Raw genomic sequence first — 25905 nt, forward strand, 5'->3', positions numbered from 1 at the left:
CACCCAATTGTCCAATATGCTAAAGGGGAAAAAGTAGGGATGGGCACCAATATCAATATTTTGATATGATATCAATATCATTCAATATCGATAATAATTTTCATATAGCGATATCGTGGGATTAAAAAAAAGAAATGTATGTAAGCTTGCTGAGACATACTTTTTATTGCTAATACTGCTAAAAATACAAATGGACTTTTATAAACTGAGTATGCACTAATTATTATGACACACAAACAGTATATGCTAATTGAAACAGTTTAATAGAGCAGTGCTGAAACTTATTACACGTTTTTAAAAAGACAGGTACAATTTAAATAAAAAAACATAGTAACTCCCCTTCATAGTCACAGAGGTAGCTATGTTATTTGCATGCATGCTGCACAAGCACCATTGGCCAACCGTTTCATATGGAAAGATCAGTTAACATCTATATGTTTGATATTGCAATTGTGCTATTATATTTCTGTGTTTTGGAAGACTTTGAAATTATCGATATCAATATCAAAACACGTGCATGATATCGATATACAATTTTCATATCGTTGCCCACCCCAAAGTGTTAATATGTAATATGTTAAAATTTAACCTGATCTTTTAACCCAGAAGCAATACAAATGAACATATTGTTGCAGTGTGTGCTCTGTACCTGGAGGCAGAGTGAATCTGAAGGAAATGTACAGGCCAGCCTCCGGGTTGCTGTTGACAGCCTTCACCGTGAAATTGACCGAGCCCTGTGGAGGGATTGTGACGTCACTAGCTCCGCTTTCATCCCCAGCCTGATTCGGCAGGACCACCTGAATGGCGTTTTCATTGGACAGGTTTGCAATGGGAATGGGCTGGCCCTGGGGAGTGGTGAACTCCATGGCAGCAAGGCCGGTGGAGATGGGGTGTGCGTGCGGCAGGCTAAGTGAAAAGGGGTTCACTTCCATCTGCATCAGGATCTGCACCACCTCCCTACTCTGCTCTAACTGGCTGCTTAGTGCCCGGGGGATGTAAAAGTTGCAGTTTTGTGAAAGCCTGGTGCAGAGCAGGTTGCTGGGGTCGGCCCTGTGGCCCTGGATCTGGATTTCAGGGACTCCTAGGCTTAGTGTCTCCTCCCTGGGGACCCGCGAGCGCATCAGGGACCTCATGAGCGCCAACATGAGGCTGAAGGCTGACACTGTGAGTTCAGAGCTCTGGCCTGCTGTTGTGTTGTTGTAGTCTGCTGCGGCCATCGAGCCACCTTTAAGAGTAAACAGGAAAATGTTATTGATGTCAGCTCTATCATACATTTAGCACATTCATGTGTCCACTAACTTTATCCCCACATACAATTATGTTGCCTCACCACCAGAAATCCCCACAGCAGCTCAAAAGGTTCAGTGGGTGCCTGTGAGCTACCGGCCCCTGGAAGACAAAGGCCAGCCCTGCAGGTGTTTACTCAAGCTCACCAGGTGGCTAGCCTGTAAACCTAACAAGGCTCATGACAGCAGTACTGATGCTAACATATATCCCTGTTCTAACTCTGTCTGAACGAAATGCACCAGCCAGTCCAGAACAATCTAAAGGTGCTGGGGCTTACTAAATGACTTTTTAAAAAGGAATGTTCCCTGGCCAGTTCTAACAGGGCTCGCTGGTCCTCAAGCCAGGTTTAGAGAGGAGGCTCACCCAGGATCTGCAGGATGTTTGTGCCAGTGGAGGTGGGGGTGGCGTCGCCCCGCACCAGCTCCTCTCCGATGATGGAGATCATCTTGTGGGTGACCTCAAGGGTCCTATGCTGGCACTCCTCACACACAAACTCCTGGGGGACAACCTGCAGACAGGAGCGAGGAGAACCACACGCACTTGATAAAGGACCATGGCAAGCCCACATAAAGTTCAAATATTCAAATCTATTATTACCTTGATTAACATGGCAAAAAAAATCTCTTCATCTGCTCACATTCTGAAAACTTAGCAAATCTCATGACAAGTGAATCAGCAGTTCTCTAGAAATCACACGTTTGGCATAAAGACATACACAGGCTGATATAACCATATAAATCATCTGTAAAATCACTAGGGTCTTGTCTTTTTTTTTTAGCTGGCACAAGGCAGTGTCATGTTTGAAACTAACTTACTTACTGTAAAAAGTGAAACTCCAATCTGCCAACCCAATGTACAATAAAAGACAATGAACTGATCTGACATATCAGATTCATAACTCATTGTTCTGAGATGGTAGTACAGAACATTCAAGTGCTTATTCAAATTGTGTCTTTTTTAGGCCTCCCAGCTCAATCTGTTCAATGCAACACATTCAAATTCTTCAAGTTTGGTGGGGATGGTGGTTATATGGAGGTTGGCATCTGTGGTAAAGACAGTTTCTATCTCTATTGAGAAGATGAGATGGTGGTTATATGGAGGCTAGTGTCTGAGTCTCACCACACACTGTGCCAGGGCAGCGCTGAGCTGCACCACATCCTGTATGGTGGAGATGTTGAGTGAGGTCAGGGCTCGCGTGATGTTGCTGCGGATTGAGATTCTGTCTCCCAGCTCCTCCTCGCTCACATTCCTGTCCTGAAAACAGAGAAAAAACAACATGAAGCCCTTGATTACTGTACACCACTGACCATAGCTCATCAACAGTTCATACCGGACTGCCACAAGACTGCTCCCTGTCACTTCACCATTATCTGCCTTGTGGAGTCTTTTCAGAAGTTTGCTACCAAATAATATAGGCAGATTAGAAAGAAAAAGCCAAATTACTAACTGCCCGATAAATAAAATGTATATATGATTTACAGAAGGCTTGTTGCTGCTTTAGAGGATATGAAAGCAGGTAATGGGCTCATGAAATATACTGTGAGATTCTAAAACACCCAGCATTGTGACTGAACAACTAAAGACACCACAAAAAACACATCTGCATTTCGTTACCATGAGCTACAAACAAACCATCATCACATCCTTTCATTTTCAGAACTTGGCAGTCCATTAAAGTGTTAATGATGCCTGCGGTCTGGAATAGAAAAACTCTCTTCAAAAGGATTATAGCAGCTTTTATTACCTATATAGAGCTCACATTTGTAGTTTTGAACATATTATAGCAATATGTATTTTCATTTAAAACATGGCTATCTGGTACCACCCTAGGTTAAAGGAAGCTTTCAGTTTGCATGCCTTATTTCAGGTGGTCCTGCGCTTCGTAGGTCATTTCACCTGGAGGGTGCAATTCTCTCCTCCCTTTCAATATCATTAACCATCCAGACCCTAATTCTCTCCTTATCTCATCAGCTAAAAGCCCTCTAAATTACATTACTGAGTAAAGATCTGTGTTAAAGCACTGAATTACAGCTCTGTGTTACAGCTCTCAGTTACAGCTCTGAGTTATAGCTCGGTGTTAATGCTCTGTGTTAAAGCACTGAATTACAGCTCTGAGTTACAGCTCTGAGTTACAGAGAGGCTAGAGACCTTAAAAAGCAGTCTAGGTGAGCGAAAAGAGAATTAGAGAGATAACTGCGGCAAAAAGTAAACTTAATCCAAAAGGATTTCTTAAATATGTTAATTCTAAAAGAAAACTGAAAGAGGAAGTCAGTAGTTCACATGACAGCAGTGGTAACTTAGTGACTAAAGACAACCAAATTGCAGATGCACTTAATCAGTATTTTGTACAAGTATTTCCAAAGAAGGGTTTATACAATATACCAAGGTTAACAGAATGTACACAAACATTGTTACCAGAATTTGTTATAGAAAAGAATGAAGTACTAATGCAGCTAGCAGCACTTAAAATAAACAAATTCCCAGGGCCCGATGGAATCTGCCAAGGAGTCCTCAGGGAGACGAGAGAACACATTTTTAAACCAATATGTTTCATATTCAATAAATCTATTAATAATGGAGCAATCCCACAGGACTCGGAAATTGGCAGGAGGTGACTACTAGAGAGGACAAGGATAGTGGACAAGAGAATCCTCCCTCTCCTACGTGTCGAGACGCGTTAACATACACACACACACACACACACACACACACACACACACACTTCTGGTTTCAGTGTTTTCTTCTGACTTTTCACCTCTCCTTTATGAATTTTTTCACAATGAACAGCTTCTCTGATTTAATTTAGAAACCAAGATACATTAAAAAATGGTCAGGGTCATTTTAAAAGGGGTGTTACAGTCAAACACCACGAAAGCCACAATGCTGGAGAGTAAATGACTCCTGAAAAGAATATTACGTTAATTTAAGGTAGGGATAAGGAAAGGTCACATGTTTGTGACGGATCATTACCATTCTGCTAATTTGCATATGTTTTACACTGTGTTTTGTATAATTTACAGCAGTTCTGACAACGCGCCTGAAGAAGATGCCAGCGCCCACAGTGAAGTAAAGTTTGCTTTAAAATGTTTTTAAACCTCATTCTGTTTAGAAAAACAACCTTGATCGCACATGTACCAGCAGAGGAAGCGGAATTGATCATATCAAGTGATCATATCCCGTATATGAAAAAACATCACTCCACAGCAAGCAGTTCTCAGAAATCCTGCTATGATGTCAACACGAAATGTGCTGTAAACAGACTGAATGGGCTAACACTACTTCTAAAACTGAGGCACACAGATATAGAGAACATTTTTGAATTCCTAAAAACCGATTTCTTGTAGGAAATCTGTGTGCTGACTGACCCTTACTCACAAGTGATTTTTACTGCATATAATTCATTGTGTCTTAATATTTTGCCAGAAGACATGCATTTTTTGTATTGTTTAAAAGAATAGATGTAAAGAAATGTTTTAAAGCTTAAAATCGAAAAGTCACCATATTGCTTTTTGCCTGTATGCCATAGGCTAGAAAGATGAATTTATATATTTAAAAAAAATAAATAAATCTAAGATTTTTATGCAACAACCAATGAGGTATGTCTTTGCTAAAGTTCACAAAACAAAATTCAATGTACAGTCATCTTTTTCAGACCAAAAAATTGGTTAATAAATATTTAAATAGATATCGGTCTTGTTAAAACGCAATTTGACCTTTGACCATTTTTTGGTCTCAGAATGCATATAAAATGGCCCAATCTTAATTAATTGTTAATAATTTACTTTATTTAAATAATAAATAGTTGAGAAAACAAAAATAATTAAATTGTTAGTTATTTTTAAAACCTTTCCTTAGCCCTACCTTAACTCTCTCAGATAGTGGTACACAGTAGTACAGAGGAGTCATCTATTCAGGTGATGATATAATGTTTTTGAAAGCTATAGGAAGGCACACTAAGCTGACCAAAAGGATAACAAGCTGGCTGTCCAGAGATTCCTTGGCAGGACTTGTGCAGTCAGTGTGCAGACTACAGGGAGAGAAAGGCTGCACGACGTTAAAGAACTCACACATTCAAACAACCAGGAGCGCAAAGAAACCCAGACCACTAAGGTACCTTATTACTAATTAGATTAAATCATTGTACTCAGTATTTCTGGTTGTTCGTTAGTCTGAATTTAGTAATCAGAGTCAATATAGAGGCTAGGGTTAACACTGTTCATTGCTGTTTGGGTATGAGCTACTCTCTCAAAGCTACACGTGTAAAGTTTTTTGGGTTTTGTTTTTGTTTTTTAAATTTATATCCTTCGCAGGATACGATTTCTGAGCATCTATATGAAATGAAATTACAAATCTTCGGGCAACCCTAATGGAGGCACATTTACAGTATTGGTCTTCATCGGATTTTTTTTTAAGTCTGAGTTGTTAATGTAAATGAGGCTTAGAAGAATTATTATGCAATACAAAACCATGTCACCAGACTACTTTTAAACACCTTGCCCCCCCCCCAAGAATTAATTCTGTGGACGCCCATGACAACATGCACCCCAAACCACACCCTTGATTCAACACCATCATCTCTAAGGCTATACTAAAGGACTCTTATACTGAATTCTAGTTTAGTTTCTGAGCATCTATATTTAAATGCCCCCTCTTCTGGTCCCCCTCTTCTGGTCAAGTGTCCTGGGATCTTGACAGATATGTCTTATGTTTTTATGTTCTAAAGCTCTGAGTTTCTGTTCTGTGTTAAAGTTCTGTGTTGGGGCTGGTCCTCAGTCTGGTGCCCCCACCTGGTTGAGTGCGCTGATCAGAGCGATGGAGTAAGGGATCACTTCCTGGGGGTTCCCCTGCTGCACCACGCCCCACAGCTCTGATTGGCTCTTGTTCTTCAGCCAATCAGTGATGCTCTGGAAACCTGAGGGCAGCAGAGGCATGGAGACTGACAGAGTCCTGCAACAGAGAGTAAGAGAGAGAGAGTTGAAAACATGAGAGAGTGGAAGAGGAGAAGAGAAGAGATAAAGAAATGAGAGGAGAGGAGACTAGAGGAAACAACAGGAGAGGTAAGGAAAGTCAGTTTAACACAGGGGGGGTCTGTGTGTGGTGTGTGTTTCTGACCTGTTGAATGCGGTGGTCTTGGCCCCCAGGGAGTTCTCCACCTGGATCAGCACAGTGATGGTGCTGAAGGCCCCGGGTGGTCCCAGGGGAAGCAGGCTGCTGAAGCTGGGCTTGGTGCCCCTGTAGAGGGTGAAGCGATGGCACTGCCTGCAGCCCTCCAGACACAGCTCTGCCACCATGCTGAAGATGAGCTGAGAGGGGGTGCTGTCTGCATCCCTCCATCCTGCAATGGAGACAGGGCGGTCTGGCACTCGACACAGCGTGATACAAGAAACTGAACAGAGACAGGGCGGTCTGGCACTCTACACAGCGTGATACAAGAAACTGAACAGACAGGGTGGTCAGGCACTCGACACAGCATGATACAAGAAACTGAACAGAGACAGGGCGGTCAGGCACTCGACACAGCATGATACAAGAAACGGAACAGAGATAGGGCGGTCAGGTACTCGACACAGCATGATACAAGAAACTGAGGGATCCACAGAGCCTTTTACTCAAAGAGTAACAAAGCTAAACTAAACATCTGACTACCTTAAAACTACAAATATCAAATAACAACTAAAAATGTACAAACAGATCTCTTTAGTGACAAATCTGTTGTCTACAGAAAGATAAATAAATAAATAAATAAATAAATAAAAAATCTCACTTGCAATGGGGCTGATCCTTTCAAAAACATGATCATTTCAGATGATACGATAATCAATAACAATTTTGTGTGTAGCTGTGCTGTCTTTGGCAGTGTGTGTACCTGTACACTCAGTGTACGTACGTACCAGTGCAGTTTGATGTGACAGGAGTCTCCAGCAGGTAGATGGCAGTATCAGGCTGCAGTGTGCAGGTTCCTCCACTAGGGGGGTGATTGGGGACCAAGGTGATGCTGGCAGAGCCCCACAGAGCCCCCTGTGGGTCAACCACGTTCAGGGTGAAGGTGTAGTTCACCCCATCCCTCAGCACCCCCTGCCTCACCACCAGGTCAGGGAAAAAGGGGCCCGTGGAGGTGCTCACTTTGTCCAGATCCAAAACCTCTTCACCGCCTCGAACGACAGCCTCCCAGTGGAACTGAGGGGAGTAAGACCCGTAACGCTTCATTCATGTATATTACTACACTGTACTTTAATTCAAGCTATCAAGAATGTCTTTCTTTTTAAGAAAATGTGGTTTATTTCAGGACTTGTTTCTATGATAAGAAAAACTAAGAATAATAGTAAAGTAATAGTAAAATGAATTCCCTTGCTGGCTCTTTTTTTGTAGCTTTCAAGACAGATAATTAATTAATTTGTATTATTTTAGAAAAAGTATTCCTATATTATTGAGAAAAATCTGAGATTAAAATCAGAAACAACTAATTTTAGCAGTATGAAATATATATATATATATATATATATATATATATTATATATATATATATATATATATATATATATATATATATATATATATATATATATATATATATATATGTATATATATATATATATATATATATATATATGAGTATCCGTACAATATATAATATATATATATGTAACTGTATATGTAACTGTATTCATCACATTTTTAATACTCCTCCCAATATAAAACTATACTATTCTATACTTTTACCATGCACGTACAGATGCATCCACTTATGCAGGTGCACTCCACATATACAGATGCACTCAACTTATACAGGTGCAATTCTTGTAACGGATCCTCTTAGAACGCAGTTCCATTTTCAACGTATTGAGGAGACATGTCCCTGTCAAATAGCATGGGTTTTAATGGGGAATTACCCTGGTTAAAACAGACTAATTTGTAACATACAGTACTGTTTAGTACATACACTTTTCCTGTTCCATAGGCAGGTCTTTTGCGTTTAATACGTACAGTTTAATACATGCAGTACCGTTTTATTAGGTACAGTTTTCCTGTTCCACAGGTAGATATTTTGCACAAATAAGGTACATCTGGTACAGTAAATGACAGTCACAGCAGCATCTGTGATGTCGGGCAGGAAAAAGAGTTGATGTTTACTTTTAGTCTTCTATGGGTTTTTTTGCACATCCGTTATACAGTTTAAACAAATAACGTATACAATTTTAATTGCATTTAATGAAAATATGTATTTGTAAAATTATAATACTTATTACATTGTACGGCCCATAGGGACGTGTTTTATACAAATACCAAACTCCTGTTCTTTGGCAATTAAGCTTTCTTGTATTGTTTATATTTAATGCTCTTCTGTTCGCAGTTACATACAGCATTTCGAATTGTTTACTACGCACTTCATTATAAAGTACAGATTTTCATGGTCCTTTGGAGTCCGTTATAAGGAATGCACTTGTACCATGAATTCATCATGCCTTACTACTCTTTACATTACTTTTACCGCAGTAAAAGGGCAGTGGCGACAAACATACCTGTGCCCGGCTGCTGCAGGAGGGGCAATATCCGGACAGGGTGACGTGGACACTCTGACTCACTCCATAGCTGGAAAGGGCACTGCAAGAGAGGCACGCTATCGACACAGGCAAGACCTGACCAGGCTTCATTGTCACCTGAGAGACAAGAAAAGATTGTAGGTGACAAACAAAGAGAGAGAAAGAAAGAACTACTGATATAAGAGCACTCTTATAAAACAGCAAATCTTCTTGGCAAAAAGCTGTGAATTAGTTGAAGCCATTAATCCCTGGACAACATACAATACAGTCTAGGAATACGAGGAGTAAAGGGCTGAAGGAGGGTAGTCAGGACAACAGGGCAAAAGTGCACACAACACAACCCGAGGCTCAAATAACTGACATAAAGGGTGACCATGCAAAACACAGAGAGAGAGAAAGAGAGACTCACGGTCTGCATGGTGGAGACACATTGCTTCCCTGCTTTGCGGACAGTTACAGTGAAGATGTAGACACTTTCAGGCAACAGATTCTCACTGGACAGGGTCAAGCTACTGTGGTTGACCAGGTGCTGGGGAATGCAGGAAGGAGCGGACATGTTCTGTAGGGAGATCAAGCAGAGAGTGTCAATTTTTCCTACAGATGTATTGCTCAAGTGTCATAGTTGAATGAGTGCTATCATACAATCTAATTTACTGTCCACTCCACATTGTACTTGTTAGATCTGATACAGGAGTAACTGACTGATTGTTCTGGATTTCTACAGTGATGTCACTATCACTGGAATGAGGAAATGCAAGACATTTTATTAATTCCTGCATCTTTGTGAAGGGGCTGGGCTTTTCAAAATGGTTCAAAGCACTTTGCCAGGTCAAAATAAAACAAATCTCTAAACTCAACTCTGAACTCCACAAAATGAGTGGATAAGGGACAGTTAAATAAACAACATGTTCAAATGGCATTTACATCTACTGGATCTCAAAGGAATCTACATGTCTCTAGCATTGTTGTCTCTGTCTTTTATGCAATAAGAGTGTCTTTCCGTCAGCATTTTGGGTGGGCAACCGGACAGCAAAGCAAATGCAAAGCTAAGTTATGATATTCTGTCAACCAAAGTACTCATAAGAAGACATATTATCGATGAGTCAGGGTCAACTGTACATATTAACTTATACACAACATACAGGTAAGAAATTAATTTAAAAGCATTGTATTGAGAGCGATTATGTTGTTAGTGCTATTGAGAGGTAAGAAAATACATTCTGAAGTGGTTGCAATGCTTTTAGAGAACAGTAATGCTGTTGCCAGTGCTAATAAGAGAAGAAAATTGAAATGTTGCTTAGTTGCTCACAGAGCCATGAAGGAAAGGCCTTGCTTACCTGAATGACGCAGTCCCATTGGTACTCCATCTCATCCTCTTCCCCAACTCCAGTGTCAGGGTCATGGGAGTCAGTCCCATCCAATAGGAGGTCATCGTGAGCTGACCAGACCCTGTGGGACCCGCCCCTGATGAGGGCCACCAGTCGACTCTGCACCACTGTGATATTCAGAGTCTGTTGCTGCAGCAAAGGGGTGCCCAACAGAGCGGCTGTGAATCTCAGGCAGTAGGAGCCCAAGTCCAGAGTCAGCTTGGGGAGGATCAGTAAAGGGGTGGAGACGTCAGCACTCCCTAGGGGAACCCTATCCTGCTCCAGGCAGCTGGGACCCATGAAGACCTCCCAGGAGTAGCCAGCCCTATAAGTGGTGCAGCCTTGCAGATGTACACTGGCTTCGAAGTAGCTGGGCCTAGACTTCAGGATGTTGGTCTCCCTCTGTATCAGAATAACTTTAGGGACACTGCACTCCAGACTCCGGACTGTAATGAGCATCTGGGCAGTGGACAAGCTGACTTGGTTAAAGACTTTCACTCCAACTAAATAGGACCCTGCTTCTTGAAAGATATGGACAGCTGTGTTGTTCCTGGTTCTGTAAATTACTTCTTTCCCAGAGACGCCAAAGTTCCACTCATAGTGCAAATTGCTCCCTCCTCTTAGGACTACCCAGAAGGTCACAGTCTGGTTGGTGAAAACATCAGTACCATTAGTAGCAAGCGTAGCCTGCAGGACAGGAGACTGCACCATCAGAGCATCCGTTAAGGAATTGGAGCAAAAGGCATTGGTGGCCACCACGTTGACAGTAAGGCTTCCATCACCTGGTGGGGTATAGAAGACCTTTTGGCCCAATGCTGGGTAATCTGGGTATCCAGGAATCTGGAACAGCCACTGGTAACTTACATGGGAGCCACTGACGACCTGGGCTTGGAAGCTCACCTCTTTCTGAGCTTCAAGGACCGGAAGAGACCTGTTGACTAGTTTTAGCCCTCGAATCTTCTCCACCACTTCTACCACCAGGGATTTAGACTGGGAGCTCACGTCATTCACGGCCCTCACTGTGACATTGTGACGGCCGACCAGGAGGTGAGAACACTCATAGATGTTGTTTTGGAGATCCACCAAGAGGTTCAGGGAGGTGAAGTTCAAGGAATAGGTGATGTTGGTCCCCTTCAAGACGCTCATCTTAAAAACTATCTGGTCTTCCTCACAGACTGTAGAACGACTGACCTCCAGAGCCAAACCCTGAATGGTGTCCTGAACTGTAACTTGGTGAGATACCTCCTTCCAGCTCACGTCATTAGAAGCATTGAGGGACACCTGGTACATGGATGCTTCCTTGAAGGAATAGGAAATCTCCTGGTTGTACAAAAAGATGGGTCCTATTGTCCCAGGAAAATGCCACTCCCACTGTAGATCAGTCCCTTTTGTCGCGAAGCCATGGAGCCTCACGGTTGTATTTGACGGGACATACAATGGTTTCAAAGTGCCTAGGACCTGAAAGCTCAAATCAAACACAGGCTCCTGGACCCTTAGTTCTGTTGAGCCAGCACTAGAGCCCAGGACATTGCTGACAGTCACATTGATGATGACAGAGCCTATGGAACTGTAGACATGAGAAAGGAAGGACACATTGGAAAACAGAGGAGTCTGATCGGAGCCTGTATACCAGGTATACTGCAAGTCTGTCCCAGAATCCACACTAACAGAGATGTTAATAGGCCTGCCCACAGCCACACTGTCTCTTGTAGTTAGGACCCTAACTCCAGTAACACACTCCACAGCCCTCAGCATGATTCTCTCATCCAGCACTCCCAAGGGGTTGTTGGCTCTAAGATCCACCTGCAGATCCCCAGCTGAATTAGGAAGGAATGTCAACGAGTCCCCTTTGCTTTTCAATGCATGGGTTCCCCCCAAATGTACAGTCCATGTATAGCTTACATTGGAACCGTGCGTGATAAATGCGGTTAAAAATAAGTTTGCTTTCGTGGGGACATATCTCCCAGAAATCAAATCCTGGCTGAGGATTTTCAGTCCACGGATCCTCTCAAATACTTCTATCGTGATAGAGGCTCGTTGTTTGCTCACCAGATTTTGCGCTAATACAGAGATTCGGTAGACTCCTGGCTTGGGAAATGTATAACGGAAAGTTGACGTTCCTTCTTCCAGGAGGATGGATGGGTCTACTGACCAATAGAATTGGGCATTCCCTTCAAAGTTCACCTTAGCCATTATTATAACTGCTTGACCAACTTCTGCAGCAGTCTGGCTGGTGCTTAGAATCAATTCTGAAATAGGCGACAGGACAGAAATCTTCATGGTGGCCACTGTCCAGCTTACTGCATTCTCTCCAGTTGCAGTGACAGTAAACATTCCTGGAGTATTATAGGTATGAGAAAAGTTCTGCCCTAAACTTGGTGGTGAGCCATCACCAAAATCCCATTTAAAGGTAATATTTGTGCCACTAGTGGTTCCCACCATGAATTGGTAAGTCCTGTTGACAGTCAAAGCCCCAAGATCTTCTCCATCATGCCTGATCCAAAGCTTCCCAACAAGCTCTTGCACATGAACAAACACACTGTCACTCCGGCTACTGACATTATTGCTGGCCTCCACTGAGACCTGGTAGGTTCCCTCTTTTCTAAAGGCATAACAGAAATCTCTCAGGCCACTGATGGGCGATTCATTCTCGATTCCACTGTTCCACATGAAACGGTAAGTGTGCCGGACATCTGGGTGAGGAACTATATCAGCAATGAAACACACATCCTCATCTATGGCCACGGCAGAGCTGGAGGAGTTCAGTGTCAATGCTGTTATCATGTCTTCCACGCAGACGGTTCTCTGATAGGAAGCCGTGCCAACCTGGCTGAAGACTGTCAGATTCATAGGGTAGCTTCCTGGGCTTGAGTAGTCGTGGATCACCGTAGAATTGCCCTCCACGATGGAGAGAGGCCTTCCATCCCCAAAGCTCCAATAGAACTTCAGGTCCTTCACCTTTCTGTTCACCAAAGCCTGGAAACTGACTTCTTCCCCAGTCACTTGGCAACTTAAGGGAAGGATCCCAAGTACCATAAGTTTGTATATCTCCACTCTTATAGACTGTGAAGCACTACTGACAGAGTTGCGCACAATCACGTTGATCGTGTAATTCCCAGCTGCAGTGTAGACATAGGAGACAAAGTTGCCAGAGAGGTTGGTAAAAACCTGTCCACTGCCCATATCGAAGGTCCATGTCAGTCCAGTACCAGCTGACACAGTTCCGCTGACCACTGTGGGTGAGCCCAGCTCGTTAGGAGCATTAGAAGTCAGTTGGAGGTTGCTAATGCTTTCCCCCACGACAACAAGAAGCCAAGAAGTCACAAAGCTCAATGTGTTATTGGCCACTACTGTTAGATTGTACAAGCCGCTTGCTGTGAAGCTGTGATGCACTGTGGAATTGGGTCCCTCCAGAAAGAGGGAGCCATCATTGAAGTTCCAGCGGTAACTGATTCCGTAGGGAGAGGGACTAGGAACTGCCTCTATCTCAAGGCTTTGGTTGACCAGAGGATGGTAAGGATTCAAGGAAAGGGTCAATGCAGTCAGAGGACTTCGAACCTTCACAGGAACACTCTGCTCAGTGTGGTTGTACTTGTTAAATGCTTGAACTCGCACTGTGTAGTCACCTAAAGAGAACAAGAAACAAGGATTTCACTAACATTCAGTATAATGGAAAAGTAGACCAGTAAGTAAATATACAAATATGGGGGTAAAATAAAGAACAAATTCCCCGACCAGTTGTTTTGCACTAGAACTGATTGCTCATTAAAACATTTTCACAGATAACAAGATGTTTAGTGATCAAGAGCCCCACCCCCTGTCGTTCTGCAATATTTCATTTTTCCTAATTATTGTTGGAGGGGAGTGGATATATATTTCCATATGGATGAGCCCATAGCATGATTTAAGGGAGGACAACAGAGACATCTGACCAGATCCCAACATTCCAGGTGTAGGTAAAATTAGTATTGGTAGGTTTCCACTCACAGTTGAAATGAGTACCTATATCCCGTTTGCTCGGGCCAGAGGTGCTTGGGGTGTGTTACTCTACTGGCATAGCAATGTTCTTGAATATTCTGTTGGATGCATCACATGTTATCAGATCAGACTAGGGCAAGGACTAATGTGTTTTTGTAGCTAGTCTGTAGGGTTAAGCTTGTCTTTTAGAGGATAAGCTTGTCTTTCCTATATGTGCCCCTATGTTAATAAGTATGTAACCACCCTTATGAAAGTTTACCATGGTGAATTTATCATAGCATTTTCGTGTTTCCCATGGTTTTACTTTACTTTTCCCAAGGTTTCCTACTGTTTTAACATACTTTCACTGTGCTCTACTATACTGGACCATGGGAATACCACGATATACCATAATAAGTGTTTCTAAGAAATGTTTATTATGGTATTCCCATGGTCCAGTATAGTAAAGCACAGTGAAACCATGTTAAAATAGTAGGAAACCATGGGAAAAGTAAAGTAAAACCATGGGAAAAGTGCAAAAACACTATGATAAATTCACCATGGTAAACTTTCATAAGAGCATTGGAGGAGCCCGAGTTATAGGCTGTGCGCTAATGGCTATATGTAAATTAATGTCTCATTTTGCCATGTGGACAAATATCAAATGAAAAGGGGACCTCCCTTGTAATCCTCTGTACCATGGAGTTGTATCCAGTATGCTCAATGTGCTGTAACACTATGAAGACATTTGCTTGAATAAATAAGAATTTGTGAAGTTACTTACAAGAAGTTAAAGCCAGCGTTGCATTTTAAAATCTTCTCATTCAGTCCTATCACACCACAACTGATTTTTTAATAATGTTAATTTCATTGGTTCCAGTCTTACAGATAGAGGAAGTAATTGCTACTCCAAATCAAAATGAAAGCCTAGCAGCTTTTCATCTTGATCTGGACACAGAAATGCTGCTGAAATATTGGAGAATACCGGCAACCTGGGTGGGTGTAAGGAAGCCCAATGCGGAGTCACTGTTTAAGCTGCTTTCCTGAGGCACACAAACCCTGGTTAAATACAATTCACTTGTTACAAAATAGCATCTTCTTCTCTAGACAAGAACAAGCAAATCAAGAATGTTCCTTCGTAAGAGCTGCTTGTTCCTCCATTCATGGCATATACTGTACTGTACTGACCAGGGTATAGTGGCCTGCCCATGCAAACCCCACCTCACATTTACATGGAAAATGTAATGCTATTTCTGACTTCTGATTGTTTTAAACCAGCTAACAATAATAACTGAGGTGAAACATCACTATTCACATAACCTTTGCAGTCAACATTGCTACTGGCTGGCTGCATTGAATTCCTCACCAGGCTGAGTGTAGGTGTGGCTGGCAGAGTCCTGCAGGTAGACCTGCTTGACCCCGGGGTCTGGCTGGGGCAGACTGGCCTTGTATGGGGGGATCAGTGCATGATCCACCACTGGGCTATCATCACCAAAATCCCACCTGCTCAAGGGAAGAGAGAAAGAGTAAGAAGACACTAAGAAATATAAAACACACACACACACACACACACACTATTAAAACCCCTTTGATTTTTAAAAGAAGAAAACAAATGGTTTGAGTTTAAAGCACAGGCCTCAAATGTGATAGTAGGCTTGATAAGAAATGATCATGTATTACCCTATGCTCCTGAGTTATTTAGTGTTTATTTCAAATAATGAATTGAAAATGTTGGGTTATTAACATAACCCTGGTTCCCTGAAATAGGAATATTAACCGTTACAAAATGGATGTTCCCCTTTAAATCACCCGAACCTTAAAACTTTATAAGACACCGGTCAGAGGAAAGTCACATAAACCCACTACTCACCATGACAGTATCCACATTTTATTCTGACAACTGCAACCAAGGACGCCTCGACCTCAAAGTTAATGGTTAATATTCCTATATCGGGGAACCAGGGTTATGATAATAACCTAACATTCCCTTTCAACTAGGGAATAGTAACCATTACAAAATGGGTGAGTATACCCAAGCTGTTGCAAGGGCATGGATCATACATCAAACAGCTACAAGGGATAAGCTGAAGCCACCTTGTGCCTGAATCAATACCAGCATAGCTGGAATAAAAACATTAGTCTGGACTCTCCCTAATGTTCTATGAGTATAACTAACTGTCACAAGGACATGGTATATAACACTGAGCTACAAAGCTAACCAAACACTGCTTTGTGGTACAAACCCACGACATTCAGTCAATAGAACATGGCAAACGTATGGGTGGAAGCCCAAACTGCTGCACTACATATGTCCTGGATCGATGCACCTTGAAACAGAGCCCACAAAGTCGCCCGACCCCTGGTGGAATGGCCTGTGAGCTTCTCAGGAGGGGGCAGATTGGCAAGTTCATACGCAGTCTGTATTGCGCCTGTTATCCACTTGGATAGACGTTGTTTAGACAGAGCCTGTCCCTGTGACACATCTACTTTAGATGTATTAAAATGTTTAATACAAAACTAAAATTATTTATTTTCATAGCTCCATAACAGACAAAAAATTGTTCTGACTGCCTCTAGCTTTTATTTCTGTCCACAAAAGGAAGGGGATGGAAAGCCTCCAATTCCACCAACTGGTTAATGTGGAAAGCCGAGATTGTTTTCGGCAGAAAAGCCGGGTTAGTACGAAGTGTAACCTTCGTTCTGGCCTCTGAAAAAAATAGACAGACTTTCGAAACAGAGAATGCCTGCAATCACCTCCGCTAAGCGGGTGAGTGAAATGCAAGCAAGAAAGCTGTCCTGAAAGACAAAAATTCCAGCCCAGCTAATGCATGTGCTCAAAGGGAAATTTTGCATTAAGCACTACATTTAACCAGCGAGGAACTAAGTCCTCTACCGGTGGCATACGCCGCAGGGTGCCTTTCAAAAATTGTCCTGACAGGAAATGAGCTCCTGGGGACACTGAATCAATTTTTACATGGCTCACCAAGCTGGTACTGGGGGATTTCCCCTCATCAAAAAGGTCCTGTAAAAATTGCAGTATAACTGCCATAGTGCAAGTTCGAAACCACAAGCCAAACACCACGTCTGAAACACGTCCCAGTGTGACTATAACCCCAGACAGCTCAAATGCAGCTGTTTTGAGGCCAGACCCAGAGCTGCACGCTATATGGGTTGGGGTGTTCTAATGGCTAGCTGCTCATGAGCTGTATTAGACGGGAGTACTAAACTCTCTTGGGCCTGTATGGGACTATTAAGAGCATCCTGGTCTTGTCAGACCTTCTCCAAGCACAGTGGTAGCAGTGCAAGTGGCAGAAATGCATAGATTAGACAAGGTTGCCACACACCCTGCACGCCTCTGCCTTCCCACACTCCACCCCAGCCTCAGTTTGATGCGTCTGTGATGATGTCAACCTTTCTTCTGGTGACGCTGCCCAGTGCTACGCTTAGGCATAGATGGGCCATCTGTTTCCACCAAGAGAGTACCTGTAGACAGTGTCGGGACAAGCCATGCGATTGAACCAAGCCTGCAGAGAGCGCATATGCAAAAGACCCAGTGTTTGATGCTGCTGGCATTAAGTCCAGAAGCCTCTGGAAGACCACAAGTGGTAGTGCCCTGCCGAGCTGAAACAGCTCCAAGCAGGCGGTTACTTTTAGCACTCTGTCATCTGACAGAGTTGACAACATGCATCCTGAATCCAGGCACACTCCCAGATAGGTCACTACATGGGTGGGTGTTAGCCGGCTCTTTGCATGGTTTACCTTCAGGCCCAACCGATGTAGATAGCTGGTGATGAGCTCTGTATATTTGTGTACCTTTGCTGGAGACTTGGCACAAATGAGCCAGTCATCCACATAGTTGAGTATTCCAACGGGGCTTGTATAGCCTCCATGCTTTTTGTAAAAACGTGTGGGGCTAGAGAGACCGAACGGTAGAACACATTTTAGAAATTATTTTAGCGATTCCATACATAACCTAAGCAATGCTAAAAAAGAACGTGAAAATATACAGGAGGATATACATAAACTCTTTGATTTTAATCAGGTTAGGCTGAAAAGGAAAATGGCAATAATGTCAGGGTGAGTAGTGGATTTATGCTCGCAAGGGCGGAGCAGCATTACATCACCCTCCTCTGACGAGTGTCTTTGGTATAAAGTTTTCAGGTTCAGGTGTCTTAAAGGAAAACACCCATTTTGTAATGGTTAATATTCCCTACTTAAAAGGGTACAGTTTGATATTCATGAAACTGAACACTGAAAAAATTATCATCCATCTTGATTTAAAGTTTTAAAATACTTTACATGTTCATTATAACATGTGTTTTTCAAGACAAGAGTAAAGTTGGGACCTCACCTGAGAGTAACATCGATGGAGATGTCCACCTTGACCCGGAAGATGATCTCCTGTAGAGTATTGACAGGCATCACCTTGGCAACGGATAGAAAATGGGGGTCTGCCAGAGGGTTCATGAGGTCAGCAGTGAGCTGCACCAACAGAGACTCTGAGCTCACAGGATTCCATGCAGTGACCTGAAACCAAGAGAGAAACCTTCCTGAGGAACGAAGGGGCAGAACTACCTAACCAGGAGCATGCAAAACAAGGCACCATTCTCAAAGTTTCCTGCTCCAGACTGACTTCTCACAAGCTCCTAAATGAAATGTCAGACTTGTTTATTTCAATGGGTGCATTTCTTGAAAAAACAACACTTATGATGATTTATAAAAAGAGAATATTTGCCCAATGTTAAATTAATTTCTAATTTGCTGTTTTCCTCTATTGATAAACTTGATTTGGGTTTCAACACCACAAAAACACATAACAATCCAAGTCATATCGCAACATATATTCCAGTATACACCAGTTCTGAGGTGCAACAACATTTCATCCTTATAATGGGAATATCTTTTGATCCAATACATAGAGTGACTATTGGGCCCCATGTCCCCATTGTAAAAGCACAACACAGTGTAATAAAGGATGGTGAAGGCATGTCAGAGATGCTGAACTACAAGTACCAGAATGCACCGAGATGTGAGCCTAAACAGTAGCATATCTAAATGCCACCGTCATTTAAATCATTAAAATATTAACTTGTCTGAGTTTATTTTTACAGACAGCAATGAACTAAAATACGTATATGAATTACAGGATGTTTGTTTCTTTTAACTTGGGGCACTTTACTACCTAATTTATCAGCAGATCCGGAGTCACTGTTTAGACCAATTGAACAGACCCCACAGCACTGGAGAATCACCCTAGCTTGCGTCAATCACTAGACAACCACGAACAGGAGGTTGATACAATCCAGGGTGTTTTTGACAAACTTCTATTAAATAGAAAAGCAGTGAGTTGCCTGAAAAAGCATTTGTCAATATAGGATTAAGAAAACTCACCTTCAGTTTGTACTGTGCAGGCTTCTTGAACACCACGTTGTATGTCTGCCCTGTGTATGCAAAGACTGTCAGGTCATCGATCACCCAGCTGAAGGTGACTGAGGAGCCCCTGCTCACCTCCGCAGAGAAAACCTTTGAGACGAACAAACCAGGGAGAGGAATTCATATACCACACAGCAAAGCTATACCAGCCACATCCCTGCCTGTGTCATCGTACTGCAGTCAAACTTCCAGATCTGTGGAAAAGGACGTGCCCTCAACACACCACCAGTAAAGGGTCACAACAACACAACAACAAAATAGCATTGTACAAGAGTAAGTGCATAAACTAGGTGTCCTTTTAGTCCAGTATACATTACAGGTCCTGTTAAATTATTAGAGAATACGGTTTATTTCGTGCATGTGTGTGTAGTGTACTATGTACCGTCATAGAAAATTATGTTATTGAAAAGTAACCTTTAAAAGTAAACTTTATATATCTACTTTTGCTTAACATTTATTTTCTTTCTTGTTTAATATTCCAGTTTATTCTCCATTGCTGTTTCTTAATAGATCCTTACAGTGGCAATGCTTAAATTGCTTCTAAAATAATCTCACAGTTGACTGTGGGGAGGCAGGTAATCATATCAGTGTGTCACAGGCTTCAGTGCACAGCACAATGCTGATATGCTTACCCGCCTTTCCATAATCAGCATTGAGGAGTCTTTTCAGAAGCATGTTTTGCTGAAAACCAAACAGAACACACAACAGGATATTAAACAGGTAAGAAATTAAATAACAGAACATGATGATATAAAGTATCCTTTTTTATATTTAACTTTAGTGAACAAAAACAAAACATACCGGGGTAATAATCTAAGCATTCAGATTGAATGGTGTCTAAACCCGACGCCAAATGGATTTGAAAGATCCGTATCATGGATTTGCCCAGCGGTTAAAACAATGTGGCTGTGATATACTTTCACTACACACCACCTCTAATGAATCTTTACTGAGGGAATCATAGAATACAGATGTGGACTAAAGTTTGCTAAGATTTTGTAACGGAAAAAAAACTAAACAAGCGCTTAAACTGTTACTGGTTTAAAACACAAAGATTTACTTCCCCTAGTTTTCTGCTTTGTTGAACGTGTTCCTACAATATATTTTAACATAATTTTGATTGTTTTAATATTTTTACTAGCATACCTCTGGTGATAAATCAGTTTTGACTAGCTGCCTGCTCGCTCCGGCACAGATTCGGAGGGGCGGGACATGGTATGTAACAATATCAATATTTATGTTATTACTCAAGGTTTGCATAAGACATTGTCACACAGAAGACTTTATAACCTAGGCAGTGAAATCTGCTGTCCGTCTAAATGCTGTTGTGTTGCTTAGCATGTTGAGTTCTTGCTTAAGGCTTTATTACTGGTTAATACCCTACGCTAACAAAATAATCAATGAAATCATTGCCATAAGGGGCTTGTCATCCAGATTCATAAACCTGCTCCCACCCCTCTGAACCAATGAAAATGCTGAACTTTGGTGGTGGAGGAGTCAGGAACCTATGAAATGTTTCTGATTGAACAGGTTGGATTTTAACAGCTGATGTTATGAATTCAGAAGACATTCTGATGGTAAGAACCGACGCAAAACAGCAATAGCTAGTCAAAACTATGACCAGGGATATATTAACAAATATATCAAAACATTACAATTATGATGAAAAAGATATTAGCATATGTGACAAAGACGGCTGTAGTGGGGATGTCAGACCATGAGAAACACACAATACTGCGAGATGGAATGATAAATGGATGCGCTGCTGCATGGTTTATTATTATAAAATAAAACAGGACAAAAACAGGACACGGCACTGGCAGCCAAAACAAAGAGACAAACAAAAACAAACATGGTGAGCTGAATTTATGATTTACTTTACGTTATTATTTTCTCCTCTCTACACCCGTTCTCCACTCACCCCAAGTGAGTGAAAACATGCTGCTTTTATGCAGCTGTACCGAGACTCGATTACTAATCAATCATTCAATTGGAGTCGCGGTACAACTGCACGTGAATTAATAAAGTACAATTCCCCATGCATATTACATTTTACTTGCACGTAAGTGCTGTGCAATCCTTGTGCCTAAATACAAATATACATTTTAAACACTTGTGTTACACCAATGACTACACACCAAAATTAACACACAACATACAACACAAAATACACACAGGGGCGGGGCACTTTGCCACAGCATAGTGTTAAATGCTTTGTGAATATGTTTTTTCTATGTATTTTTCAACACTACAATGAGCCCTTACTGTACTGTACCTGTGACACGTCTACCAGCATCCTATAGGCACCAGAGGGAGACATGCGGAGCCCTCCCACGGCCTCATGAGACTGCAGTGCCACTGACAGACTCTGAGAGCTGATCTGATTGGACACAGTGATATTGAGGAGCTGGGAGGACAGAGAGGCCAGGAGGACAGGGGCAGAGGAGAACCAGGTGTCCGAGGTGTCCCTCTTGCAGCCGGGTGCCTGTCCCAGGACCTCCGGGGGGCAGGAGGGTTGGAAAGGGGCTGCAGAGAGCAGGACTGGGGCAGACCAGGTTGCAGTGGCATTGGAGCCAGCCAGGATCTTAATAACAACCAGAGCTGGCTGCTTCAGAAGCAGATGGATGTTTCCCCTGGTGGTTTGGGGGTGGATGATCTGTAGGCCCGCCACTCTGCTGTGGATCTCCACAGTGCAGCTCTCAGTTGTGCTGCTGACCGGGTTGCTGATCGCTACGCTGTAGGTGTAGGGGCCAGGCTGGCTGGGGGCTGTGTTTAGAAGGGGGGAGACTGCATAGCTCCGCATGCTGTCTGTGTAAAGCACACGCAGGTCACACACAGCCTCATCCACCCAGTCGAGGGAGGGCTCCAGTGCGGTCAGCCCCCCCTCCCACCAGCCTGGCCCCCACAGGGTGAGGAAGCTCTGGCGCCAGGGGGAGCCAGGGGAGGGGGGGCAGTGCAAGAGGGAGCCCGGCCCCGCATCATGCTGCAGGGCCAGGATGTCGTCAGGGTAGGCGTGGATCTCCTGAGCGGACAGCAGCACCTGCAACACAAGCACAGGGCTGGGTCAACAGGGACAGCTAAGGCTTTAACAGTCATAGAGGTCTAGTTTAATCAGAAAAAGCATACAATAGAAAAAGAGACATAATGCCACATTCTGACAGACAGGCAGACAGACAGTCAATTAAGCAGGCAAACAACAGATCGACAGAAAGACTTATAAACGGGCAGGCAGGTAGATAGACAGGCATCCAGATGGACAGACAATTTGACAAACAGGCAAGTAGGCACACAGGGAGACAGATAGACAGACAGGCAGACAGAGGTACTGTTAGACAGACAGACAGGCAGGTAGAGAGAGAGAGACAGAGAGACAATCATACACAGAGCAGGTAGGCAGGCAGGCAGCAAGTACTCACGTTGATGTGAGTGGGCTCTGTGCACGGCGCCAGGCTGAGAGGCAGCTCTGCCACCAGGTAGTAGAAAGGTGGGGTGGCAGTGTGCCGTGGGGGCAAGGGCAGGGGCAGGCTGTAGGAGCTGCAGGGGGAGGTGACGGGCAGGCAGCTCTCTCTCAGGTGGCACCACTGCTGCCCTCCCACACAGCCCCCTGTGGTGTTACACAGGGGCACATCAGAGCAACAGGCAAATGGGTTCTGCAAAGACGAGCAGCCTGAGGGACAGAGCAAAGAGAGAACAAAAACAAGAGAGGAGGCATTACGACAGAGGAACACAGCCAGGAGGGCCTTTTTCCACTATAATATTCTTTAAAGTTCAGGAAAATTACATTTAAGTTAGTTAACCCCGTTTCAGGGACATGTATAAAAACAAATGCAATTTTTGACCTTGCAAAATGAGCTGAAGTTTGCACTCAAGTTGCCCAGAGCAGGATTCATTCACAATCGAATTAGTGATTCTCCAGATAGATGTAAATATGCAAGTGTAACAAATGGACAGACAGACAATGCCTCCAGATTTAAGTTTCATCATAATTGATTAAAAGATTGTCCAGATGTAAGTGTGACGTACAGACAGACAAACAGATCCCCATATAACCCCAGACTATGATAAACTCGACTTGTTCTGAAGAAAGTCTTCACCAACTTTCATCACAATTGGACGATGGATATTCTAGATCAACACAGCCCTGGGTGAGATGTGTAAAGGCGGCGGTACCGTTGGCTTGTTCTCAGAGAGCTCTGGTATGGATATTGTTACCTGGGGGGACGAGGTGCTGTGCAGGGCTGCAGTAGGGCCTCAGGATCTGGATGCGAGCCTCGGTGAGCTGGCTGATGGGCTGGATCACAAACTCCACTGAGACCAGCTGACCAGCGTGGCTGAACCACAACCCGGGGAACACCATCATCTGGGAAGAAAACAACATCAACACACTGAGCACACACACGTTGCTTTCCTCTTACAGGAACACTCTCTTGAAGAGAACAGCACCGACACACTGAGTACCAACACACAGAGCACACACACACAGAGCACACACACGCTGCTTTCCTCTTACAGGAACACTGCTGAAGAGAACAGCACACACACATTGAGCACATACACATTGAGCACACACACGCTAAAAATACACATGCTGAGCACACAAACACACAATAAGCACACACACACATTGAGCACACACACACATTGAGCATACACACGCTGGGCACACACACACTGCTTTCCTCTTACAGGAACACTCTGCTGAAGAGAACAGCACCGACACACTGAGCACACACACACTCTCAGCACACATACACTGAGCACACACACACTGCTTTCCTCTTACAGGAACACTGCTGAAGAGAACAGCACTGACACAGAGCACATACATGCTGTGCACTGACACACTGAGCACACACACACTGCTTTCCTCTTACAGGAACACTCTGCTGAACCACAAAACACTTGGGAGGGCATGTTCAAAATGTGGAAAGTAAATGTACTCAATTCAATTCAAAGTACAAATATGCTTATAAAGTGATTTTAGCTAATAAAATAATTCCATATATGATCCGCACCATGCACATCCATTCACTATATAGGTCTCAGATGTGTAGTTTTGAAATAATATTTCAGCACACTATGAAAAATGTATCCTGATGGAGATTTGGTACAGATTGCCTTAGACTATGCAGTTCCTGGTTGTCTTCCCCCTATCCCAAATAACCTCTTAATTTAAACAGTACAGTTTGATTGTAAATCACCATACACTAGGCTGTATTTTTTGATGGAATTCAGGCTAAACGTTCTGTAAATATGGATTGTGAATGTCTATTTGATAGGAGACTGTCTTAACCAATGCAGAGTAAGCAGGTCATGTTTGGCCAAATCAGTATGGTCTCTCCATTATTACCTCAACGCCCAGCGACCCTGGGGCCGGAGCAGCAGGCAAGACAGAGAGCTCCCTCACTGGGTACATCCCCGACATCACAGGCACTCCCGTCAGGAAACTGTCTACACTGGGAAGGGGGGCTGCAGAGAGAGGGGGCACGAGGGGCGAGAGGGCAGGGGACAGGAGAGAGGGGGGAGGAGGGGTGGGGGGGGGGGGGGGGGGGGGGGGGGGGGGGAAGAGATGAGAGGGAATAGGATGAAAACAATGTTTTCACAGCTCAGTCACTGAATCACTGTGTGACCCTGAGCACGTCACTTAACCTCCTTGTGCTCCATCTTTTGGGTGAGACGTTCTTGTTCTTGACTCTGCAGCTGATGCATAGTTCACACACCCTAGTCTCGTATCTTGTAAAGCGCTTTGTGACGGTGGTCCACTATGAAAGGCACAATATAAAAATAAAAACATTTAAAAAACTATAAATTATGATAAACTCAATAATTTGTGTTTAAGTCTTTATCAAGTTTCACCAAAATTGGGTAAAACATTCTGCATATAATGCACAATTTTAGAAAGGCAGACAGACATACAAACAGCATCTATATACTCTGACATTATGTTACATTGAATAATTTGTGCTAAATAAAGCCCTAAGGAAGTTTGGACAACCAGTTATTGTATATGTAAGAACTGAGGCACGGTCTACTGTATGGTGCTTACTGTGTAACTAGTGAAGACATACACAAGAATACACACACACACTGTGAAGAACTTCTGGGAAGATATATATATATATATATATATATATATATATATATATATATATATATATATATATATATATATATATATATATATAACACAAGAGGGAGTGACTAACAGCTGAATCTCAGTCATCAGGTTCATTATAGCACACACACACAGAGGAATGCATAGCTACCATCATGCAGATGTTGTATTGACTAGCATTAAGTGTATGTTTACTATTTTAAAA

At 42.9% G+C, this 25905-nt stretch overlaps 1 protein-coding gene across 2 annotated transcripts in view; it reads right to left on the reverse strand.

Moving 5' to 3' along the window:
* Positions 1-25905, reverse strand: part of pkd1b (polycystic kidney disease 1b) — an 88303-nt gene that overhangs the window by 23292 nt on the left and 39106 nt on the right. For both annotated transcript variants that reach the window (XM_041219816.1, XM_041219817.1), the window contains 16 exons: positions 24936-25054; positions 23798-23945; positions 23002-23252; positions 21861-22625; positions 19544-19675; positions 18504-18679; positions 15519-15655; positions 10166-13821; positions 9238-9387; positions 8808-8945; positions 7179-7464; positions 6400-6622; positions 6075-6234; positions 2407-2541; positions 1651-1795; positions 650-1225 (listed from right to left, as the gene is read on the reverse strand). In XM_041219816.1, coding sequence (XP_041075750.1) covers positions 650-1225; positions 1651-1795; positions 2407-2541; positions 6075-6234; positions 6400-6622; positions 7179-7464; positions 8808-8945; positions 9238-9387; positions 10166-13821; positions 15519-15655; positions 18504-18679; positions 19544-19675; positions 21861-22625; positions 23002-23252; positions 23798-23945; positions 24936-25054 — 7197 coding nt within the window. The remainder of the gene's footprint in view (positions 1-649; positions 1226-1650; positions 1796-2406; positions 2542-6074; positions 6235-6399; positions 6623-7178; positions 7465-8807; positions 8946-9237; positions 9388-10165; positions 13822-15518; positions 15656-18503; positions 18680-19543; positions 19676-21860; positions 22626-23001; positions 23253-23797; positions 23946-24935; positions 25055-25905) is intronic.

Source organism: Polyodon spathula, chromosome 20 (genome assembly GCF_017654505.1).
Source record: "Polyodon spathula isolate WHYD16114869_AA chromosome 20, ASM1765450v1, whole genome shotgun sequence".
NCBI classification, from domain to species: Eukaryota; Metazoa; Chordata; class Actinopteri; order Acipenseriformes; family Polyodontidae; genus Polyodon; species Polyodon spathula.